Source organism: Pithys albifrons, chromosome 1 (genome assembly GCF_047495875.1).
Source record: "Pithys albifrons albifrons isolate INPA30051 chromosome 1, PitAlb_v1, whole genome shotgun sequence".
Taxonomy (NCBI): Eukaryota; Metazoa; Chordata; class Aves; order Passeriformes; family Thamnophilidae; genus Pithys; species Pithys albifrons.
The window spans coordinates 84,369,336-84,388,650 of record NC_092458.1 but is presented as its reverse complement, the minus strand read 5'-3'; the positions used below and the strand labels follow the sequence as shown (position 1 = coordinate 84,388,650).

The window sequence follows — 19,315 nt, the reverse complement described above, 5'->3', positions numbered from 1 at the left end:
AGAGCAACTAGTAAAAAATAACTCCATTCTCCTAAGAATAAGGTAGTTAAAAATTTTAAGATTTTCTGAGAACATAAAAACATGATGTGTCTGGTAACCGGAAACTAGGTCCAGGCACACTGTAGCAATCACCTCCTTTTCCCACCCACTCATCATGAGTAGGGAAAAATAGCCTGGGACAAGATGACACACATGCATGGTGGTCAGAGTCTTGCAGTTTGCCAGTGGAGAATGAAAGGCTTTAGGCAACACCCCTCTCATGTAGCCAGCAGAAAGCAGGCAGGACCAAGTCAACGTGGAAGGCAGCGAGACAGAAGCACATCACTAGCACAAAAAGGATAAACAGTCATTCATATAAATCCCTTTCCATTGTGCAACAGAGAATCCAGAAGAGCAACTTAAAACACATCAATAACCTTCTCTACCTTTTTTGGGGAAACTTAGCATAAATCTCGCTGCAGAAATAAAGCTCCAGTGTGTGCTCACAGGTGGGGCACGTACACATCATGGTTCTCATCTCAATGGGATGCAGAGGAAGGAGTGGGGAAGGGAATCAAAGAGAAATCAGAGACATTAAGTACACTGGATCAAACTTAACCAAGTGCTATCAGGAAAAAAAGTCATTTGCCGAATCTCTAAGACCAGTTATACGAAATTTTAGATCAGGAGATACCTAGCCACATACTCTTTTCTTCCCACAGCTGCCATCTTGAATCTTCCAAAGGAAATACAAACAAAGGCCCTTATCAAAAGGAATTATTTAAGGGTAGTGGCCTTCCATTCTGCAATCTCCACCTAAGCTCCAAGCAGGCAAGTTCATCAAAACATCATATCCCACTCCAGGATGGCAGCTCTAGTGTTTTGCCCAAGGAATTCATCCTTGGATATAAACTTTGTGAGAGGAAACTTAATATTACAGGGAGATGAAATATATATACACAAAAGGGGGAGAGGCTGCAGATTTGGTCAACAGACTTCATACTTCAGCCTTATGTCAGTGACCACCCTGGTGCACAAAGCAGGAGGCCTCTCAGAAGCAAAGGAGCTCACAAACTATCTACACCCAGTAAAGCTGGTGTAAGAGCTGTCATATTCTGTGGAGCCATTAGGAAAAATATATTTAAATACACTCCAGGTGCAGGGAGGAACAGGCTGAGCCAGCAGTGGGTCTCAGCAAGAAGGAATGAATTTTTGTGCAACACAAGTGCTTTGGAGAGAGAAAAGAGATTACTCCAGAATAGGTTTAAACTCACCCCATACCTGACCACAGTACAGAGAAAGCAGGTTCCGCACTTTGAATACAATTTTGTATCCGTTTCCTCTATGTGTACAGTTACTCCCTTGGGAGCCACCAGCTATCCCAAAGGACTACAGAAGATAGGTTAAGAAACAAGGGTATATTACTTCATCCAACACATTCAAATGCCCATTGACCACACGAGCAACAGCCCCTCAAAAAGACTTGTCTGGTGACAGTGAATTCTCCAGTTCTCCCCCAGCCTCAAGTTAAGAAACACAGCAGTCATTTTATTAAAAATCAGTACACAGTTAAACATAAGCCCAGTGTTTACAACCAATCCCTCTTCTAGTAGTTCCAGGTTTCTTGTTGGTTTACAAACTATTAGCAACCAAAGGAATCAGTAGCATAAAGAAACCAAAAAAATTTCATGTCCCCACATCTCAAAGAAGAAAGCAGCATCTACAATCAGTTTGTTTTCCATTGGACTTGCTCTAAGAAACAAGAGTTTTCAACATGTTTTGCAGGACAATCTTGTCTTTAGAATAGTAATTGCTCTGTTTGCTTCATCACACAGGGCAAGGGTCTCTGAAAAGCCTCATAGCGCAATAAAATAACACAGAAAGAGCTCTCTGTCAACTTTTTCCTGTGATTTACCTTCTAGAACAGAAGTTTTTGAGATGTGTTTAACTAGTTGACACTAAAGTGGCAGTGTGGGGGGGAGTCCAGTTCACACAATTTCGCAAAGAGATCATCCATGAATTAAGTTCTCCAATGGCTGCAGAAAGCACACAGAGGCTTTGTCCATGCTCTCTTGAAACATCCAGCAGTGCTGCAGGAGGGATGCACCTTCACACCCCTGTTCCCCTCTCAGTTGTTACAGCTGTTCACACTGCTGCTGCCTGCTTCCTTCCCTCCTCAAGCCATCCAAAGCACAGAGCGGCCTCAGTGGTGTAATAGCAGCTTGGCAGAAGCAGGAAAAGTGCAGCCAGCAAAAGATTTAATTTAATAAGATAAACATGGTCTAAGGCTCCACATTATTTTTAAAAATAAACACAGTAAGAAATATGAAAACAAACTGGCTTTGCTATGTGTAGGTCATGTTCAGACGTTCTCAGAAAGATCTTCTCAACCATACAAAATATTCTTACCATCCCCATCACAAGGATGGCAAGACAGTTCACTACGTAAGATCAGCCATGTCCCTCTTGTGTGCCCTTCCACATTCAGTGAACAATACCTCTGCCACCCTGTGAAGAAGGAGCAGAAGGGTAGAGGGGCAAGTAAATCAGTCTCTGAAATGAACATCTAAAAGTCTTGACACAATGACTGTGCTGACTTCACCACTTTAATGGTTGTTCTTGGCCGCCTCTTTTGCTGCAAGAATCAGAGGAGTGAGACTAGATAGGGGCTTTGCAATTTTCAGGAACTGGTGCTAGGAAGAAACAAAAAGAAAAGAAATTAAATTTTTCAGAACATGTCCCACAAGCCTTGTGGCTATTCTAAACCCAGACCCATATGAAGTTTAAGAACCTACTCTAGTCAGTGAACAAGTGAAACCAGAAGCTCTGTTATCACAGTATTTTGGGGCTTGCCTGAAGTGATGAAGAGATTTGCACTCAACACATGCTAAATTATCCAATATTTGTACATGCTCAAGATCAAGAAAAACTCTGCATTACCAAAGGCAATATGCTTCAGAGATTGAAATAAATAAAACCGTAAAAAAACAGGCTACAAAGTAGTTAAAAACAGGCAGAAGAGTTGCAGTCAAAATGTTCTCCTGCTTCAAGGAATAGGACATGACTGACCTCTCATATTTTAGGACTGGAAAGTCCAGGAGAAAAAGTGATCTTTCAACTACTGCCATTCTGCCGGTCAGTAAGATTATATTACAGTCTCAGAAGGCAACAACACATCCAAGTCTGAACCCAGCAGACAAATTAGTGGAAAGGAAAACAAAAATGGGAACTGTCTCATAGTTGAGGTCTGAGTGTTCCTGATCACACATTTATTTTACAAAGAGTTACATTTTCCATCCTCATGGCAAATTTGACAGAAAGAGCACACAAACCACTCCTGGTAGCTTGGTCCTTAACTTGCACCAAGAGTTCAGTCTAAGACACTAGGTTTTCAGTGAAATACCTGATTATAGGGTAGTAAGGCAGTGGCACAGGCTGCCCAGAGAAGCTGTAGCTGTCCCAGCCCTGGAAGTCTTCAAGGCCAGGATGGATGGGGCTTTGTGCAATCTGGTCTAGTGGAAGGTGTCCCTGCCCACAGCAGGTCGAGCAGACCTTCCAAGCCAAATCATTCTATGATTAAGATATCTCACAAGCTTTGATCCATCATCTGTGTAAGAAGCAGTATTGGGCAAAACATGGTACCACCAAACTTGCTCCAGTTAATGCAAGCCATGCACTTTCCAAAGAGCTGTGTGATCCCTCTACCAGAAAGGAGACAGCCCAAACATTCAAAGGCTAGAAGACTTCCTGCTGTCCAAATTGGAACAAGCATGACAAGACCATGACAACACATACAGATGTCATGGCCAGCTGTGTGAGGAAACCACGGGAATTAAGGGCTCAGAATTTGGCAGGCCTGGGACATAGCTACTATCTGAGGTTGTACACAGAACACGCTGTACAGCTGCTGCTAGTAGCCAGTACAGCATAAAAAGGGAGCAGTCTGTTAACACTTTATTGTAGATGTAGGTTTCAGGGTTGTTGGTTTTGGTTGGGTTTTTTTCTCCCTGTCAGATTACCTTAGCTGTGCTTGTGCCTTCAGCTGATGCAGTATTTGAAACCTCAAACAAGATCTCACCCTAAGCCTGGCCTCACTCAGATAACATGATTACACTGGTTTAGTCTCTGTGCCTATCACCTACCTGTAGCAGCTCTTTTGCAGAGCCTCTCTTTTCCACGTCCATTTCAAGACAGCGATTTAAGAAGTCTCGGAATATGGGTGAAAGCTTTTCTGGGTTCTGCAGTTCTGGAGTCCCATTAGTAGCAATGAGATACAGGGCCTAATGCAAAAACAATCACCAAAGAAACAGGAGGTTATGAAGATTAAATTCCATCTCTGTATTACACCCATTTTGCCTCCCCCTCTCCCCAGTTCAATGGGGCGGAAAAAAACCCACCTTATCAGGGTGACTAATCAATGCGTAAGTTTCAGCAAACACAATAGCAGCCAGCCCTATTTTTTTGTGGATGGGATCCAATCCTTTATTGTTTTACCCTCTTAATCTGGGTTTGGATCCTGCAGCCCTCTCAAAGGATTACAAGGACAAAAACAACATACCAGAGCCTGTTTACATAGGGAAGTTAACCGGCATGACTCTACCAGTGCTAGACTCCTGTCATAACTATGTCCTCATGGAAAGGTAACCTTGACTAAATAGAAGATTTTTTTCTGTCAGTACTTTGCCTGAGTGCACAAAGCCTAAAAACTCAATATGATAAAGATGGAGTTGGCTCCTTATAAAGATGTCTGGCAGACCCTTCAGCAGCTTTTAACATCCTGCAAAAACAAGCAGTTTTGCTACTGCTTGCAGATAAGTATTCACACACACCCTCCTCTGGAAAATCAAGGGACTCAGAATTCATCCATTTCAGGATTTCATGTGAGAAACTTCCTGGATGAATTTTCAAAGGAAACAGAAATCTGCCAGAGACTTGTTAATATGCAGGCCTTTTGAGCACATCACTCAGCACATCCCATGGGAGCAGTCTGGTAGCCTGGGAATTGACATAAGTTGAGTTAAATGAGGCCAAAGTACTGTTACTTTAACTCAACACAATTTAATTCCTTACACTCTTCTTGTTGCTGCTCTTCTCTCCCAAAAATCACTTCCAGCGCAAGAGATGGAGAATTTTTCTAGATTCCTCCAACCTGTGTAGCTGAGGGATAAGCCATAAACATGGCTTATATTTAAAGCAGTCATGTCCCTACACACTGACAGCATTTCCCTTTTGGTTAAAAGTTAAAAAAGACAAAGACATCAGGAGGCTTAAGCCCCATCTAAAGGCTTATTAAGCTTGTAACTTTACTTTGAGCATGCAAGGAGGAACAATTTTCCAACAGGAAAATGCTTCATTTATAGAATAGAATCATAGAAACATAAAACGGTTTGGGTTAGAAAGAACCTTAAAGATCATCTAGTTCCAATCACCCTCCCACTAGACTGGGTTGCTCAAAGCCCAGTCCAGCCTGACCTAACTCAAGAAGAATTCTTCCCCACTCACAGGGTACAAGGTTTCAAGACATCACTGCTTTGTTGCCATCTGGTACTCCTTCTGCCTCTGTCAGCATCTCCAGAAAACGGGAAATTATGAGTGTGTGTGATCTAACTCATCAGAGCTGACCAAAGGTTCTGCACAGGAAGAACCGACACCTCTGCTACCCAGAGCAAACTACAGCTTTCACCTAAGACTATCTCAGTCTGCTCACTATGACATCTAGAGGAGATCATAAAATCATAGAACAGAATTAGATGAGAGGGCTGAGGTGATGAAACCACACCAGAGGATTCACATGAGCTCAGGTTCACCAGCAGGCTTAGCGAAGACCCGAAGACAAAAGATACTTGCTTACTCTCAGGGGGTTCTCATTGAGGTAGGGGGGCTCTCCTTCGATCATCTCGATGGCCATTATCCCTAGAGACCAGATGTCCACTTTGGGCCCATATGCCTTCCGTGTCACCACTTCAGGTGCCATCCAGTACGGGGTCCCCACCATGGTGCTGCGTTTGCTCTGCTCAGGAGTGATCTGAGCACAGAAGCCGAAGTCAGCTGAAAAATTAAAATGGGGTACAGGGGAAAGAAACAGACAGGGAAATCAGCAAGTTTCTCCAAAAACAACCTTACTGAGATACCAGAGCTGCAGGACACTTTACCTTGCTGCACTGTCTGGGGTGTTGCTGCTACAACTGTGAAAGGAGGGGTGGTTTTGTGGCTAATACAGAGCTTAGGGTTTCGAGCTAAGTTTCTAAATCTCACTCTCTGAGGCCATGAGCATTACCGAGCTGCTGACTTCTCTGTTTGAAAGATGGGGATCAGTACATAACTATACAAATGTTCAGACACTTGACTGTGTTGCAGCATTATGCAGCTGTAATACCCTATGTAATATATGGTCTAACCGCCATCCCTGGGTATGTGATAATAGAATTTAATGCACAGTCTGATCTAGATACACTTCCCAACCCACACACTGTACTGTCTGGTAATATTTTCAGTCCAAGAGATATTACTACCCTGATAGATATATCATCCCTCAAATAGCATTTGCTTTACAGAGCAAAGAGTGTTTAGAATAAATTTTAAAATAAAAATTTAAAGCAAAGAGTAATTAGAATAAATTTGTATTGATTATTTTCTTGGAAAAGACATAAAGATGGAGAGCATTCACACAGATTGCTGGGTCCTATGCCTTCTTTGTATTTGACTTACCAAAAGAAAACTCATTCTGTTCTTGTGAACCCAGCAGAATCAACACAGCAAGATGCAGTGTCCAACCTGTCCCCCTATGGCATCACAGGTCTAATTTTAGGCTGAGTGATGAAAATAAACTGATTCCTAGCTGAGTTTTCATCAAGAGTAAATACCAGGAAAGGACATATGGTTCATAAACAGGGCAATTTTCCAGCAGTGCCAATAAGCAGCTCAGATCACGAAGGTTACTGTATCATATCCACAGGGACTTCTCTAACGTCAATCTACAGCCTGATACCTGCATACTGTGCTTAAACAAGTTATTCCATGAGAATGGAGCACTTTGTCCCCCATCAACTATTCACTGCTAACACTCCAGAGACCTGAGTGTACCGAAGTGCAGCTTTAGTCTAAAGGCAATTATGTGCAAAAAAACCCCCACCTTCTTACTCAGCATATCTGCACTGTGTGAATTTTGAGTCACATCTGCTGCCACTGCTGCCAAAAATAGATTTATTCATGCCTGTTGGGTACTAGCCAACAGAACTGCGAGGAAGAGAAAAGAAGCACAATTCTCTTAAAGCTATAGGTGGAAGATAATAATTCACTGGTTTTCCAGTCTTATCTTCGTATCGACTGTGACAAGAACAACAGCTACCTTAGCACCCAGGGGCAGAACAGTCTCAAGGTCTTCACTGCTAGTGATATAACAAGGAGGAAACAACATTTGGAGTCCAGTCTGGGTTGGCATTGTAAGATTAAATGATTTCTAGTTACACAGTTTTCAATTCTTCCTCCACTTCCCCTGCTCCCCAGGTACCTGCACTATATTCCAGACTGAAAAGATTGTTCACAAATAAAGCCTTCTGGCACAACACCTTTCAACCCATCTCTCTAGACTGGAGCAGCATTAAAATACTGTTATTTTAGTTCACATAAACAGATGGCCTGCCCAAAGCTACACAAAACCCAAGCCTCACTTGAAGTCTGGTATCAGTTCACATGGATTCATGTTTGCCAATCTACATTAAAAATAATGCCACAAAAGTATCTACAGAAGCATTTCTACAGCCTGTTCATTACCACTTAAACACTCATGTTCCTAAAATGCCTGGCCCAGAGCAGGTAACGGGCCTGGATTGGTATCTCAAGTCATCACCAGTAATCTTTCCCACATACTTAGTTTGACAGAGCCATCCATTCCCAGCAGGATGTTGTCACTCTTGATGTCTCTGTGAATAACTTGGTTTGAATGGAGGAATTCCAGAGCTTGGAGACACTGGGGAAAAAAATAAAAATAATTGAGATATTCTTACTGTGCATGAAATTATTCACCAGTCACAATTAGCCAACTAAAAATCTCAAACAACATGCATCTTCAGTTGTAAGGGTGTAGTGTTTTCATAGTTTTTCATATATTCAGTATATGCAGGGATATAGAAAGATATCCCACTGGGATCAGCAGATCCTACAAGGACAACTTAGTCCTAAAAGATCTGAAGAACAGAGATGTAACCAAGAGGATTCCAATCCTGTTTCCCACTCTAGTCCTCCATCTACGGTGAAACATCAGGCTTGCATTAGAATTGTACACTGCAACCTTGCAGGTGAAACCCATCCTCTAAAAGAATGACTGTTGCATTACAGAAGCTGGAGACAGCTATTCCCCTGGAATCAGTGACAGATCATGGAAAGCCCGTGTCCCATTTCCAACCACAGCTCCCTCTGAGCGTGACTCCTGCTTTACCTCCCGGCACACTGCTGCGATTTGTCCCTCGTCCATGCAGGTCTCTGTCACAACATCTGTTAGTGAGCCTCCTGCCAAGTACTCCATGACCACCCAGAGCTCTTCTCCTACAAGGTAACTGAAGAACCAAAACCAGATTTTAAAATCAGCATGTATGAGCATGTCACCATTTTCCTGCCCAGAAGGCTCAGGGTTTTAAAGCTGTCTTACAAGTGCAGAGAAACCAGGAGTTGTATTTAACCATACTGGGGAACCAGGTATTTGTGGTACATGGGAGCATCCAATCACAACCTCAATGACCAGAGAGAGGGATGAGTGCAGATGCTGAAGAGATGTAATTGGAGAGCTTGCTACAAGTTTCCTGTCCGTAAAAGCAAGGCTGATTTTTTCTGCCATGGAAAGAATGCAGACTAAGATGGAGATCCATCCTTACAATTCCTGCTGCCGCTGGGAGAGAAAGGGAAGAGCTACTAGTCAAGGATGGGATCCACACATGCAGCCCAGACATTTGGCACACACCATGGCTTCTGAGGGATCTTGCACTGGAAGAGGTGGCTGGGGGCTGCTTCATTACTTCTGGCATCCTGTTGTCGTAAGGAACTGCCTGCTTTGTAAGTAAGGCCAACATGGCATGGAAAGTAGACAGAGATGAGTGAGACACCATAGGAGTGGGCAAGGGGTGGGCTTGACCCCCAAAGGACACGTTGACAACACCTAAGCTGATGAAATAATCTCCCCCAAAAATAATTGTGGTCTGAGCTACACCTAGATGACAACACTGTTACATTTATGAAGAGCTTTTAATATCAGAGACAAAGAGAGTATCTTAGTTTGGTGTTGCTGAAGACTAGGTAGGGGAGGTGCAGTCTGGAGTTTCTTTCAGGATACAATGCCCAAGGGCACAAGGGTATGCTCCCAGAGCAGAAGGTCTTCAACTCCACTATGGAACAGAAGCTAATGCACTGGCATTCTTTTTCCTGGAGTTACAGACCCCCAACAAAAGCAGCACCACCTGCACAGCAGCCCCTCCGAGTGAGAGAGGAGCAGCAGAACTGCTTTCAGAATCAATCCTGCAAATTCTGTGGGTCATTTACATTCTGTTGGGCTCTGAAAGCCACTCCATCCACACCCCTGCCCCTATGCTATTGCTACTTCTTCATCACTTCTGCTAATCCAGGCTCTCTCCAGATCTCTCTCCAGCACCCTCTCCACAAATCAGCCACCCTGGACATCACAATATTTCCCTCCATCACTAACAGCACCCTCCACAGCCCAAATCCACTTGATTTTAAGGATGGGGGCAGAATGGGCTGCACCATTCCTGCGTGACAATCTGAGGTTCCACATGCTGGGAGCAAGCTGGTATGTCTCTGCAGACAAAAGGGATGGAGGGAGCCAAGAACTGCGAACCAAAGCTGTGTTACGAGCAGCCACAGGCATGTGCCAACACCCTGGCAACTCAATAATTGATAGATTTGACATAATACACAGGGAGGTGGAATCAACAGTGTCTCCCTGCTGGCTACCACCAAAAAAATGTCATTTCAAGGGACTGGGTGGTACTGTCTTGTGGATCTTTCCAATCTCTTGCCAGTTTTAGTCACTGAGCTGCCCACTGTAGTCATGACTCAAACCCACTCTCTCAGCAGTTCTGGAGACACCACCAGGAAGTCTGTACACCTACATGCTGCTCTACATGTGACGTCAGGCATAGCATGGTCACACCTTGTCACTCACAGTCACCTTCCAAAACAAGGCTGGCAGTAAAAAAAAACCCAATTAAAGTCTTTGATGAAGAAGGAACCAGTCTACAGCTTTCTCTTCATGCATCTGCAAGAGCAGCTTATGCCTGATCCCGTAAAGTATTCCACTTAGATACCTTAGGAAGTTGTCCATAAAGCTCTTCCTGTCACAAATACACACCAGTAAGTCACAGTCCTTTTTTACTGATAAAGTTTATAAAATACGGTTTTGCCCAGAAGCAGAAGTTCATTCATTTCAGATTTTTGCACCAGTAACATGCCTCCAACATGCAAACATGAAGGTAGCCTGGAAAGAAACCAGTGTTTTCTTGTAGCATGACTGTCCTACATCTTCAGCTTTATTCACTGACCATCCGTTCCTGGTTCAGTCTTGGGCTGGAATGAGGGTAACTGTAGCTACCACTTATTTATGGGGTTTATTAAGTTAAGGAGAGTTCTTCAGAAAGAAACCAAAGGGCAAAAATTTGCTTTCCCCAACACTGAACATCTGATGCCTGTGTTTAGATGCCTAAGTTTAGACGCAAGGCTCTGAGGGCCTCTTTCACACAGTAGAAAGAAACTGGCAGCTCCAGCAGGTAATTCAGCACAAGTGGCTGCCTGTCTGCTCAGAAGACCAGTGTAACTGTCTTCAGAGCCAGATGATTCTAAATTCAGATCCCAACTACAGCTGAATTAGGCCATGGCACTATGTTAAATGTCACAACACACCTTTGTGCAACACTGGCCATTTACAGTGCAGCAGAAAAGCTGTCTTGACCACAAGCAAGTAAGTCTTGCAGGTAAGAGAGGACAAAGGACAGGAAATCCTTGCATAAGGGCAGGAGCTGAGGCAAAGAGAAGTGAGCAAGATGGTTTATGCCAATGACTATCTTGCAGCTCCCACTGTAGCAGAACCACAAAACAGATACTGGGTCCCAGTGGTAAGAACATCCTTCCTCATACTTCCTTCAGCAACAGCAGTAAGCAGAAGCCACAGGTGGTGTCCAAATATCAGCTTAATTCAGAAGGGACACAGCTCACCAGCAACAGGATCCTGCAGTTGAAAAGCTCAAATAGCATAATAGGTGCAAGAATCGCCAAGTTCATCCCAGTTGCTGTTCTGTCCATGTGCAGCACTCAAACAAAAGCTAATCTCTCTGAAAAAGATTAGTGAAAGTGGAGGACAAAAGCAGCAGCTTTTGTTGCTGGAAGTTTGAACAAAACAGTAGGATGTGCAGCTATCCTGCAGCTGGGAAGCACCGGCTAGACAAGGCAAGTGCATGTACACAGCAAGGCTCTCTCTAATGGAAAGAGCCTGTCTCTCAGTTTTATCAAAACAAAGCCTCTAATCACTCACGAGAAAATAACAGTTTCAGCCCAGATGCAATTCTTAACTCTCCTTTACCACTTATTTCATTTTACACTGGTAACATAATTCTGTTCTTTTTAAGAAAAGGGCGTTTGTCCAGCATCACTTCCCTGCACACACATCTCTTTCACTAAATTTCAGGATCAGACTGTCACTTCAACAAAGTAGTTCTTTACTATGCATCAGACTCATAGCACCATGACAATTCAGCAATAAACTTGATGTTGCAGTTCATAAAAAGTACTTTTTTTGGCTAAGACATTAAAAGCCTGTTAAAGAAACCTATTAAAGAAACAGCTGATTAGATTTTGATATACACGCAGAGCAAACAAGTGTGCAAATACTTTTTCAGAGTATTTCTAAGAGATTCTAGGTCGCATGCCTCCATTGCATCTTCAAAAAACCCTGAGCTGCCAAGATTGAAGCCTGCAGCTCACCCTATCTAGGCACTTTTTACTCTACAATAAGCCAAACCTGCAGTTCATCAGAACTGCTACATTCAGATGCTGAGTGTACCAGACTGAAAATCTTACTGCAGCTCGAATAGGATTAGCTGGATCTTTAACAGGTGAATGACGCAGGCTTGACACAATGCACCAGTGTTATGTTCATAGTGAATTCAGCCACCATGCAATGCCTGTGCTTGTTGGGTTTTCTGTATCATGGAATCATAGAATGGTTTGGGTTCAAAGGGACCTTAAAGATCACCTTGTTCCAACACCCCTGCCATGGGCAGGGACATCTTCTCCTAGACCAGGCTGCTCCAAGCCCCATCCAACCTGGCCTTGAACACATCCACGAATGGGGCAGCCACAGCTTTTTTGGGCAAGCTGTTCCAGTGCCTCACCACCCTTAGCATAAGGAACTGCTTCCTAATCTAAATATACCCTCTTTTAGTTTAAAACTGTTACCTCTTTTCCTATCACTATCTGCCTGCATAAAAAGTCATTCTCCCTCTTTTTTAAAAGCCCCATTTAAGTACTGGAAGGCTGCACTGAGGTCTCCCCTGACCTCATGGTATGTGTCAGATGTCATTCACCCTCACTGCTGTTACGCTGCTGTGGATAGTCACAGGGATAAGCCTACCACCCTGCTCCTCTGCCAGCAGAATGTCAGCACTCCTCAGTGCATGATGAAAAAAAGAGGAAAACAAATACAAATAATATGGTTCAAACTATTTCTATTTCTCCTCTAGTAGCAGGAAGGAAACAGCTTACCGTGTCAAATTTGGCAAGGGAGAGAGCTGGAAAATGGAGCCCTGACAGGATACTGTTATTGCCTTGCTGCTAGCATCTCTAAAGAGAGCCTAGACACCCTACTAATACTAATTCAGATTCCTGTTTCTCCTAGTTATGGAGAGACCACCAAGCCACCCAAATCCCTCCAAAACCACATGTGTGCATTAAACAACTTAAGGTTGTCCTATACCTTGCATTAAGCTGAGCCAGGACACTGAGAAAAAAGTGTTTTCCAGAGTCCCTTTGTGAACCCTTCAAATGCTGACATACCTGTCCAAGTAGTTGACAATGTTGGAATTTTTGTTTTCCCTCATCACAAGGATTTCATTAATAATCAGTTCTTTCTTGGGCTGCTGCTGCAAATTCATCTGCTTAATTGCAACCTGCAGTGAAGAAGACAAAATAAATTATTACAGGAGACTTCCAGAAACCTGTCAAGAGCAGTCAATTTAGTCACACATTCAGGTGAAGGAGGAAAACATTTTTTCATCATGGAATGCTCAGCTATTTAGTAACTCTGCAAGTTCCTGAAGCCAGTCCATTTACACACATGCTGGATGATACCTAATGCCAAAAAGGGCAAGGGAAGTTACCATTTTCATACTGGACCTTCATGTTACAGTTGGATAGTCCTTTCCATCTACGCCTTCTTGGTAACAAGGAAAGAGATTCCCTTACTCTGGTATGCACTGATATGTCAAAAACTTTTTCTTTCTTAAAGGATTCTTATTATTTTGAATTGGATATTTCTGGATTTTTTTGTGTGTGTGTTTTTTTTTCTCCTGCTCCCCTGCAAATTTCTGCTTCAGTCACAACTGAAGGACAATAGGGATGGATTTGTCAGTTGTAGTAGCTTTCTGCCTGCTTCAGGATACCTGCTCTGCATGGATATATGCAGAGAGCAGGGAGGTTACAACATGTATTCAACTCCTGTATTCAAGTTTCCACACTACCAGCACCTCATGAGAGCACCTGGCCCTCAGACAAGCCTTCATATCAGTAAGCCTGCTCAGCATAGCTGGAGGCAGAAATACTTCATAGATGTATGAACTCAACTGTCTTTGGTACAATATCCAGGCAAAGGGAAGGAAATGCAGTTATGCCTTTACAAAGCTGCTCCTTGCAGAGAAAGAGGCCTCGGTGAATGGATGGGAGCCAGTAACTCCAGTACCTCACAAAAAGCAAGGATTAAAAGAAACAAGCCACAGAGTGCCAATATAGGCGGATACAATTAGCATTTTGATAATGTAGCAGGGGAGACTATAGAAAAATCCCAACACATGAAAAGGCAAGAGCAGACAGACACCATGCTGGTTTTCCACAGTATTCAGGAGGGCTGCCAAACAGTAGTTAAAGAAGACAAAAACAAAACCCCCATGCTGCTCTTTGTGCAAGACCAGAAAGGAGAATGAAAGATGAAGAAGAGAGGGAAGGCATTTTATGCAGATAAAGAAATCCCAGCCCAGTACTGAGGGAGCTTCAGAGTGGCTCTTGTACTTCCTCACTCCTGCTCAGGGGTAGGCACACAGTCCAGGTGTGTAAGAGGGCATTTTCAGTATCTGTAACATGCATTATGATACAAAATAACCAGCTGGTGTTATGCTACATAGGCATCATCAGTGCAAATCTTCAGTATTCTTTTACCCTGGAAGCTGCCCAAGGCTCCTTCATAGTGCAAAATAAAGGAGTTTCCTTCCAGTGTTTCCAAAATCTGTGCCATTCTATGAGCTCCCGAGTTCAGTGCACTTCACAGAAAGGAACAGGTTAACAGCATGGCAAGGTTACAGCAATCCCAAATGCAGATTTAAAAATCCAGAGCCTGATCAAACTAGTGTAATGGGAATGACTTAAAAGTCTGTTGTAATATGAGAGTTCAAATTTTCATGACAGTCACCAAAGGGGTCCAGAAAGAAAGCAGAAAACCATCAAAGGAGTTCCTCCTATAAAATTTGTCATTGTTTCAAAATAAATACATCATCCCTTCCTCAGAGACTGCAATTAGACTGTATCGATTCTTCAGGAATTGAAAAGGGGAGCAAAGGAGTTTCAGCAAAAAGTATATTTATGAAATTTACTGGTGGATAACTCTGACATTGTACAAATGCAAAGTAGACAGGCACTGTTGCAGACTTCTATAAATATATTTGAAATAATCCATACACTTACATCTTTTAAAAAATCCAATATCTAGCAATAAAGGTTTCCACAGATGTTGGCACGCCCATCACTACTAGTTTATTATGCAGGCAATAAGCATGGAAGTTTTCAGTATTTGTGAGGGGGAAAAAAGAGACAGACATTCCTTGTCTCAAAATTCAAGGGCAGAAAAAAGGTGGGCAAGGGGTGGGAGAAGAACTATTTCTATGCAAGTCAACTATTATAAGTGTAGGAAGCAAAAGAGCAGAGGACATATGGAAGAGTTTATATGGAGACAGGCAGAGATCTTGGGGATGAAAAGAGAAACTTCTACTGAAGAACAACCCAGTCCAAACATTTGTTTCTGGCCTTTGAGATCACAGAAAGAATCTTTATAAATATGAAATGACTCAGGAATCAAAACTTGGGAAGTCATTTTTTTCCAGTTCTCTCCTTAGACTACTCAACCATGTCTCATTAGTAAGTAAATAAAGACCTCATTAAAAAGGAAGATGACATGAATCCCTGAAAGACAGTCTTTATTTTTTGTACCATCAACTTGAACTTTTAGGACACAGTCCAAAATCCACTGCTGTGGTATTCTGGCAGCACTTACCTCCTGTCCTGTAGCTACATCTATTGCTGTGTAAACTGTACCTGAGGCTCTAAACGAAACAGAGAAAGGAAAAAACCCACTTATTAGTGCCTCAGTAAGAGTGAGAGCTTAACACATGCCCCTTCCCACTTATCTCTCTTAAGTGCTCTCATTCCTATTCCTTTACATGCAATAATTCCAGTGGTAAACGTCATCTGAAATATTTCTGAACCAAGACTGCTGCTGGAGCAGAAACCAGGGAATTTATGGGGAATTAAGGTCCTAATAAGGGACACTGTGGTCATCCAAACCCTTGCTAGTAAACCAGCAACTTAGCACATCGTGTAGGACTGAGAGTTCATTCCACTTTAAGCAGCACGACTGTACTACCCTGACTTCCAGCATACCCAACATGATAACAGAGCATATAGGATCAGCTGAAGTAAACACATGTTGTGTTTGTAGTGAGGCAAATGGGAGTCTGAGCCTCAGTACATGGAACTGACAGCAGATCTCAGAGATTTGCACTGATTTGCCTCACTCCTCTCTCCTACAACCCCTACTTTCCCCCTACCCTGCTTAGAGGGGCACAGCATGTGCTTTGAGGAGTGCTGATTCAGAAGCAAGTCTGTAATTTGAAGACTGTCTTGCAGTCCCTTCTTTGTTTGTAGTTGTATTTATCAACCTGATATCTAATGACACATTTTCTTATATTAAAACACAATCACACAAATCCCGGTCCGTGAGACTTTGCCAGGAAAGGGAGAAGAGCTGGGCGGGATGTGGAACTCAGCAAAACAACCATAAAAGAAAAAAAACCAAATAAACAACCAAACTAAACTTTCCCAAGTATCACCACCAGTTTTTCCAGCAAACTAACTTAGCCTAGTTTCAGTGTTTCCTTATTAGCATAAGGAAAAGAAAAGTATAGGACAGAGAAGGAGTGTATACTAACCCTTGTCCAATCTTCTCAAAATTCGTGTACTTCTTTTTTGGATCGCCCACACTCACGATACTTCCTACCAAAAGAAAAAAAAAACAAACCAAAAAAACTCAAGTGGATTTTCTTCAAATACTTTTTTGTACAATATAAGAACCAACTGTAAGAGCAGTTCCATGGCCACAGCAGGCTCTGCTTCATGAACTAATCATCAGAAATCCAGAGGTACACGGACACCAAGGAAGTCCTCAGTTATTTACGCACATGCCAGCTGCAGCATTCCCCTCTAGGAACTTCCCTTCAGAAATGGTGGGACACAGACATTAAGAACATTTCATCTTCACTAGTAGCCAGTGTCTGCACACTGCCAGGCACAGGATGGGGATACACAGCCCTCACACATGGAAATACAATTATTTGCTGGAAACCTGCAACTTTAAGCCACCCCCAGCTTCAACACAGCAGATGATCTAAGATGCCCCTGCACTGCAACATCTCTAAATTTGGAGGCCAGGGCCTCAATCATCTTTTAGCCAAGAGTCTGTTACAAAACTACCCAAAGACTTCCCTACACCATGACAATGTGCAGCAGAAAAAAATACTTATGATGTTTCCATACTGGCACAACCATAGCCATTACGGACCCAATGACTGGGTTGCAAGACTCAGGGGGAAAGGTGGAGGGGCCCTTCAGAGTCAAACCTCTCTTGGCCTGGCTTGGGCAATGCCCCACTGCTCTTCTATGAATCAACAGTCAGCACAGGTTTTAGCAGCAATTACAAGCATCACTCTGGTTTTGGAGAGCAACCCGAGACAATCTCAGTTCATTCTTCCTTAACATGGCTGTTCAGCCAGAAGAAAGTGTATTACCACATCCCTCAAAGGGAAAAGCACTTTGCCTGGTGTTCTGCAGCACCGAGCTGTGAGGGGCTGCAAACTTTAACTGATATTCCTAACTCCCCTACAGCAGGCAGGAAACATACTCTTTTTAGGCTGAAGAAACCAGAGCCAACAACTTCCAGAGCTCAGCTGGGAGCAAGTTTCCTCTCTAGCAGCACCAGGGTGGCTAATAGGATCAAGGGATGCAGAGCTGTGTCTGAGTTGGTGTTTGCAAGTCACTCAAGCTGCCGACATATGGTGCTGCTTTCACAGGGTCTGAAGCTGAGTCTTAACAGATGTATATTGGCAAAGAAACTGCTCATGGTCATTAAGCCAAGAAATCCAGTAGCAAGCAGAGCAAGAGCAGAGACCACTGGAGAGCAGCCAAACCCAGAAGGTTTAGGGTAGACAGAGGTAGAAGAGGCGAATATGGCCCATGTTTGGAGAGGAGGGTAGGAAGAGAAATCTGACTATATAAAACCCACTATACAATTACAGAAGCAATGCTGTCTGCCCTGAGGACCGGTATTTCTGGGCAAATGTTCATAAACTTTCCCTCAAAGCCTAACACAGGCTGCAAGTTCAGACTGTGAGACAGTAAATGTTTCCCCAAGGCCAGGACAGGGCAGAATGCTGTGGTGACAAGAGGCTGTTTAATGCTCTTAACTGTGAAATGCAGAAATGAAGTTAGGTGAGGATTCGTTAATGTTTGCACCAGTGCTGTGCTAATGCAGAGGTGGAGATTTAACAGCTTCCTTTTAACCTTTGCACATCTTTAGCACATCTTTGGTAAGCGTAAATATATTTTTGTTTTACAATTTTAGTCAGTTTATTCAGGTGTCAAACCAAACATGAAAAGGTTGCTTGTCTGCACAAGTACAGCTCCATTACCAGTGGAAAAACACGTTTACAGCAAGATTAAAACTTCATCACGTATTTCTGACTAGCCCACATCTAGAAGCTGACACCTGGAACAAGCAAGGTGTCAGAAGGTACATCTGCTTCCCAGCAAACCTAAGAGTAGCACTTGCATTTCTTTTCACAATAGAAGTGGGTGTATGTGTAGTAGAATAGCACTTTTTTCCTGCTACAGTTGCTGCTTGCCCCACCTGGTCGAAAAAATGGTTTGAATCCTTAATGGTACAAAAATCCTGCTAATTGAGTGAAGTTGCTGCTTTGAAACAATTGGTATGAGTTTAGGTGTGAGCGGCTCCAGTTAACATGCCACCAGTTCAATTTAGGCTTTATTTAGAGGAATGAGGTACTCAAGATACCATTTTAATATTTTAATTCTTTTTTACTTATACGCTCAGATTAAATTTTCTTTTACTAGCTACTAGACTTTGCTTCCTAAAATACTGAGCCTTAGGGGTATACCCTCAAACCAAGGAGACCAGCCTGACCATAGTGGTGCTAACATAATTTATAATAATTTATATAAACTGACAAGCAAGGCATGGATGTAATTATTAGCATTAGTAGCTCTAAGAGTTAGGAATGCTCTACTCTTAATAAAAACTGGCCCAGGCTGAGGATAGCAATCAACTGCATGAAAGAGCTGGTTCAGCTACTGGATATGTCTCAACATAACCCAAAACCACTAAGCAACAGAGGAGCACTTGCACCGAAGGTACAAACTGTTAGAGACATGAGGACACAAGTGAGAGACTTGATGACATTTTTCTCAGAAAAAAAACCCACCAAACTGGGTACCCACACAATGTTCAGGCACTTAAAAATAACCAAGTCACTTTACAGCATGATACTGTGGAAGGCAAACTCAGGGATGCATCAGTTTTCTCTCCATCTTTTGGACATCTTATGTATAACATTGCAAAATAATTATTTGCGCTTCAGAGCTACAGAATAACAAGACATGGAACAATCTCAGACCTCACAGTTAAGTAGATGAGATGTTATTTATTCAGGGCTTGTTTTGCAGAGCCTGAGGATCTGTAACTCCCTGGGGACTTTAGTCAGCATCACAGGTGCTCAGCTCA

At 42.9% G+C, this 19,315-nt stretch overlaps 1 protein-coding gene across 14 annotated transcripts in view; it reads right to left on the bottom strand.

Annotated features, from left to right (window-relative positions):
* Positions 1–1,501: 1,501 nt before the first annotated feature.
* PAK1 (p21 (RAC1) activated kinase 1) overlaps positions 1,502–19,315 on the bottom strand; it is a 73,026-nt gene continuing 55,212 nt past the window's right edge. For all 14 annotated transcript variants that reach the window (XM_071557064.1, XM_071557055.1, XM_071557114.1 and 11 more), the window contains 8 exons: positions 16,452–16,515; positions 15,518–15,566; positions 13,036–13,148; positions 8,417–8,534; positions 7,849–7,948; positions 5,831–6,027; positions 4,122–4,259; positions 1,502–2,672 (listed from right to left, as the gene is read on the bottom strand). In XM_071557064.1, the coding sequence (XP_071413165.1) occupies positions 2,586–2,672; positions 4,122–4,259; positions 5,831–6,027; positions 7,849–7,948; positions 8,417–8,534; positions 13,036–13,148; positions 15,518–15,566; positions 16,452–16,515 (866 nt within the window). In that variant the 3' untranslated portion in view covers positions 1,502–2,585. The remainder of the gene's footprint in view (positions 2,673–4,121; positions 4,260–5,830; positions 6,028–7,848; positions 7,949–8,416; positions 8,535–13,035; positions 13,149–15,517; positions 15,567–16,451; positions 16,516–19,315) is intronic.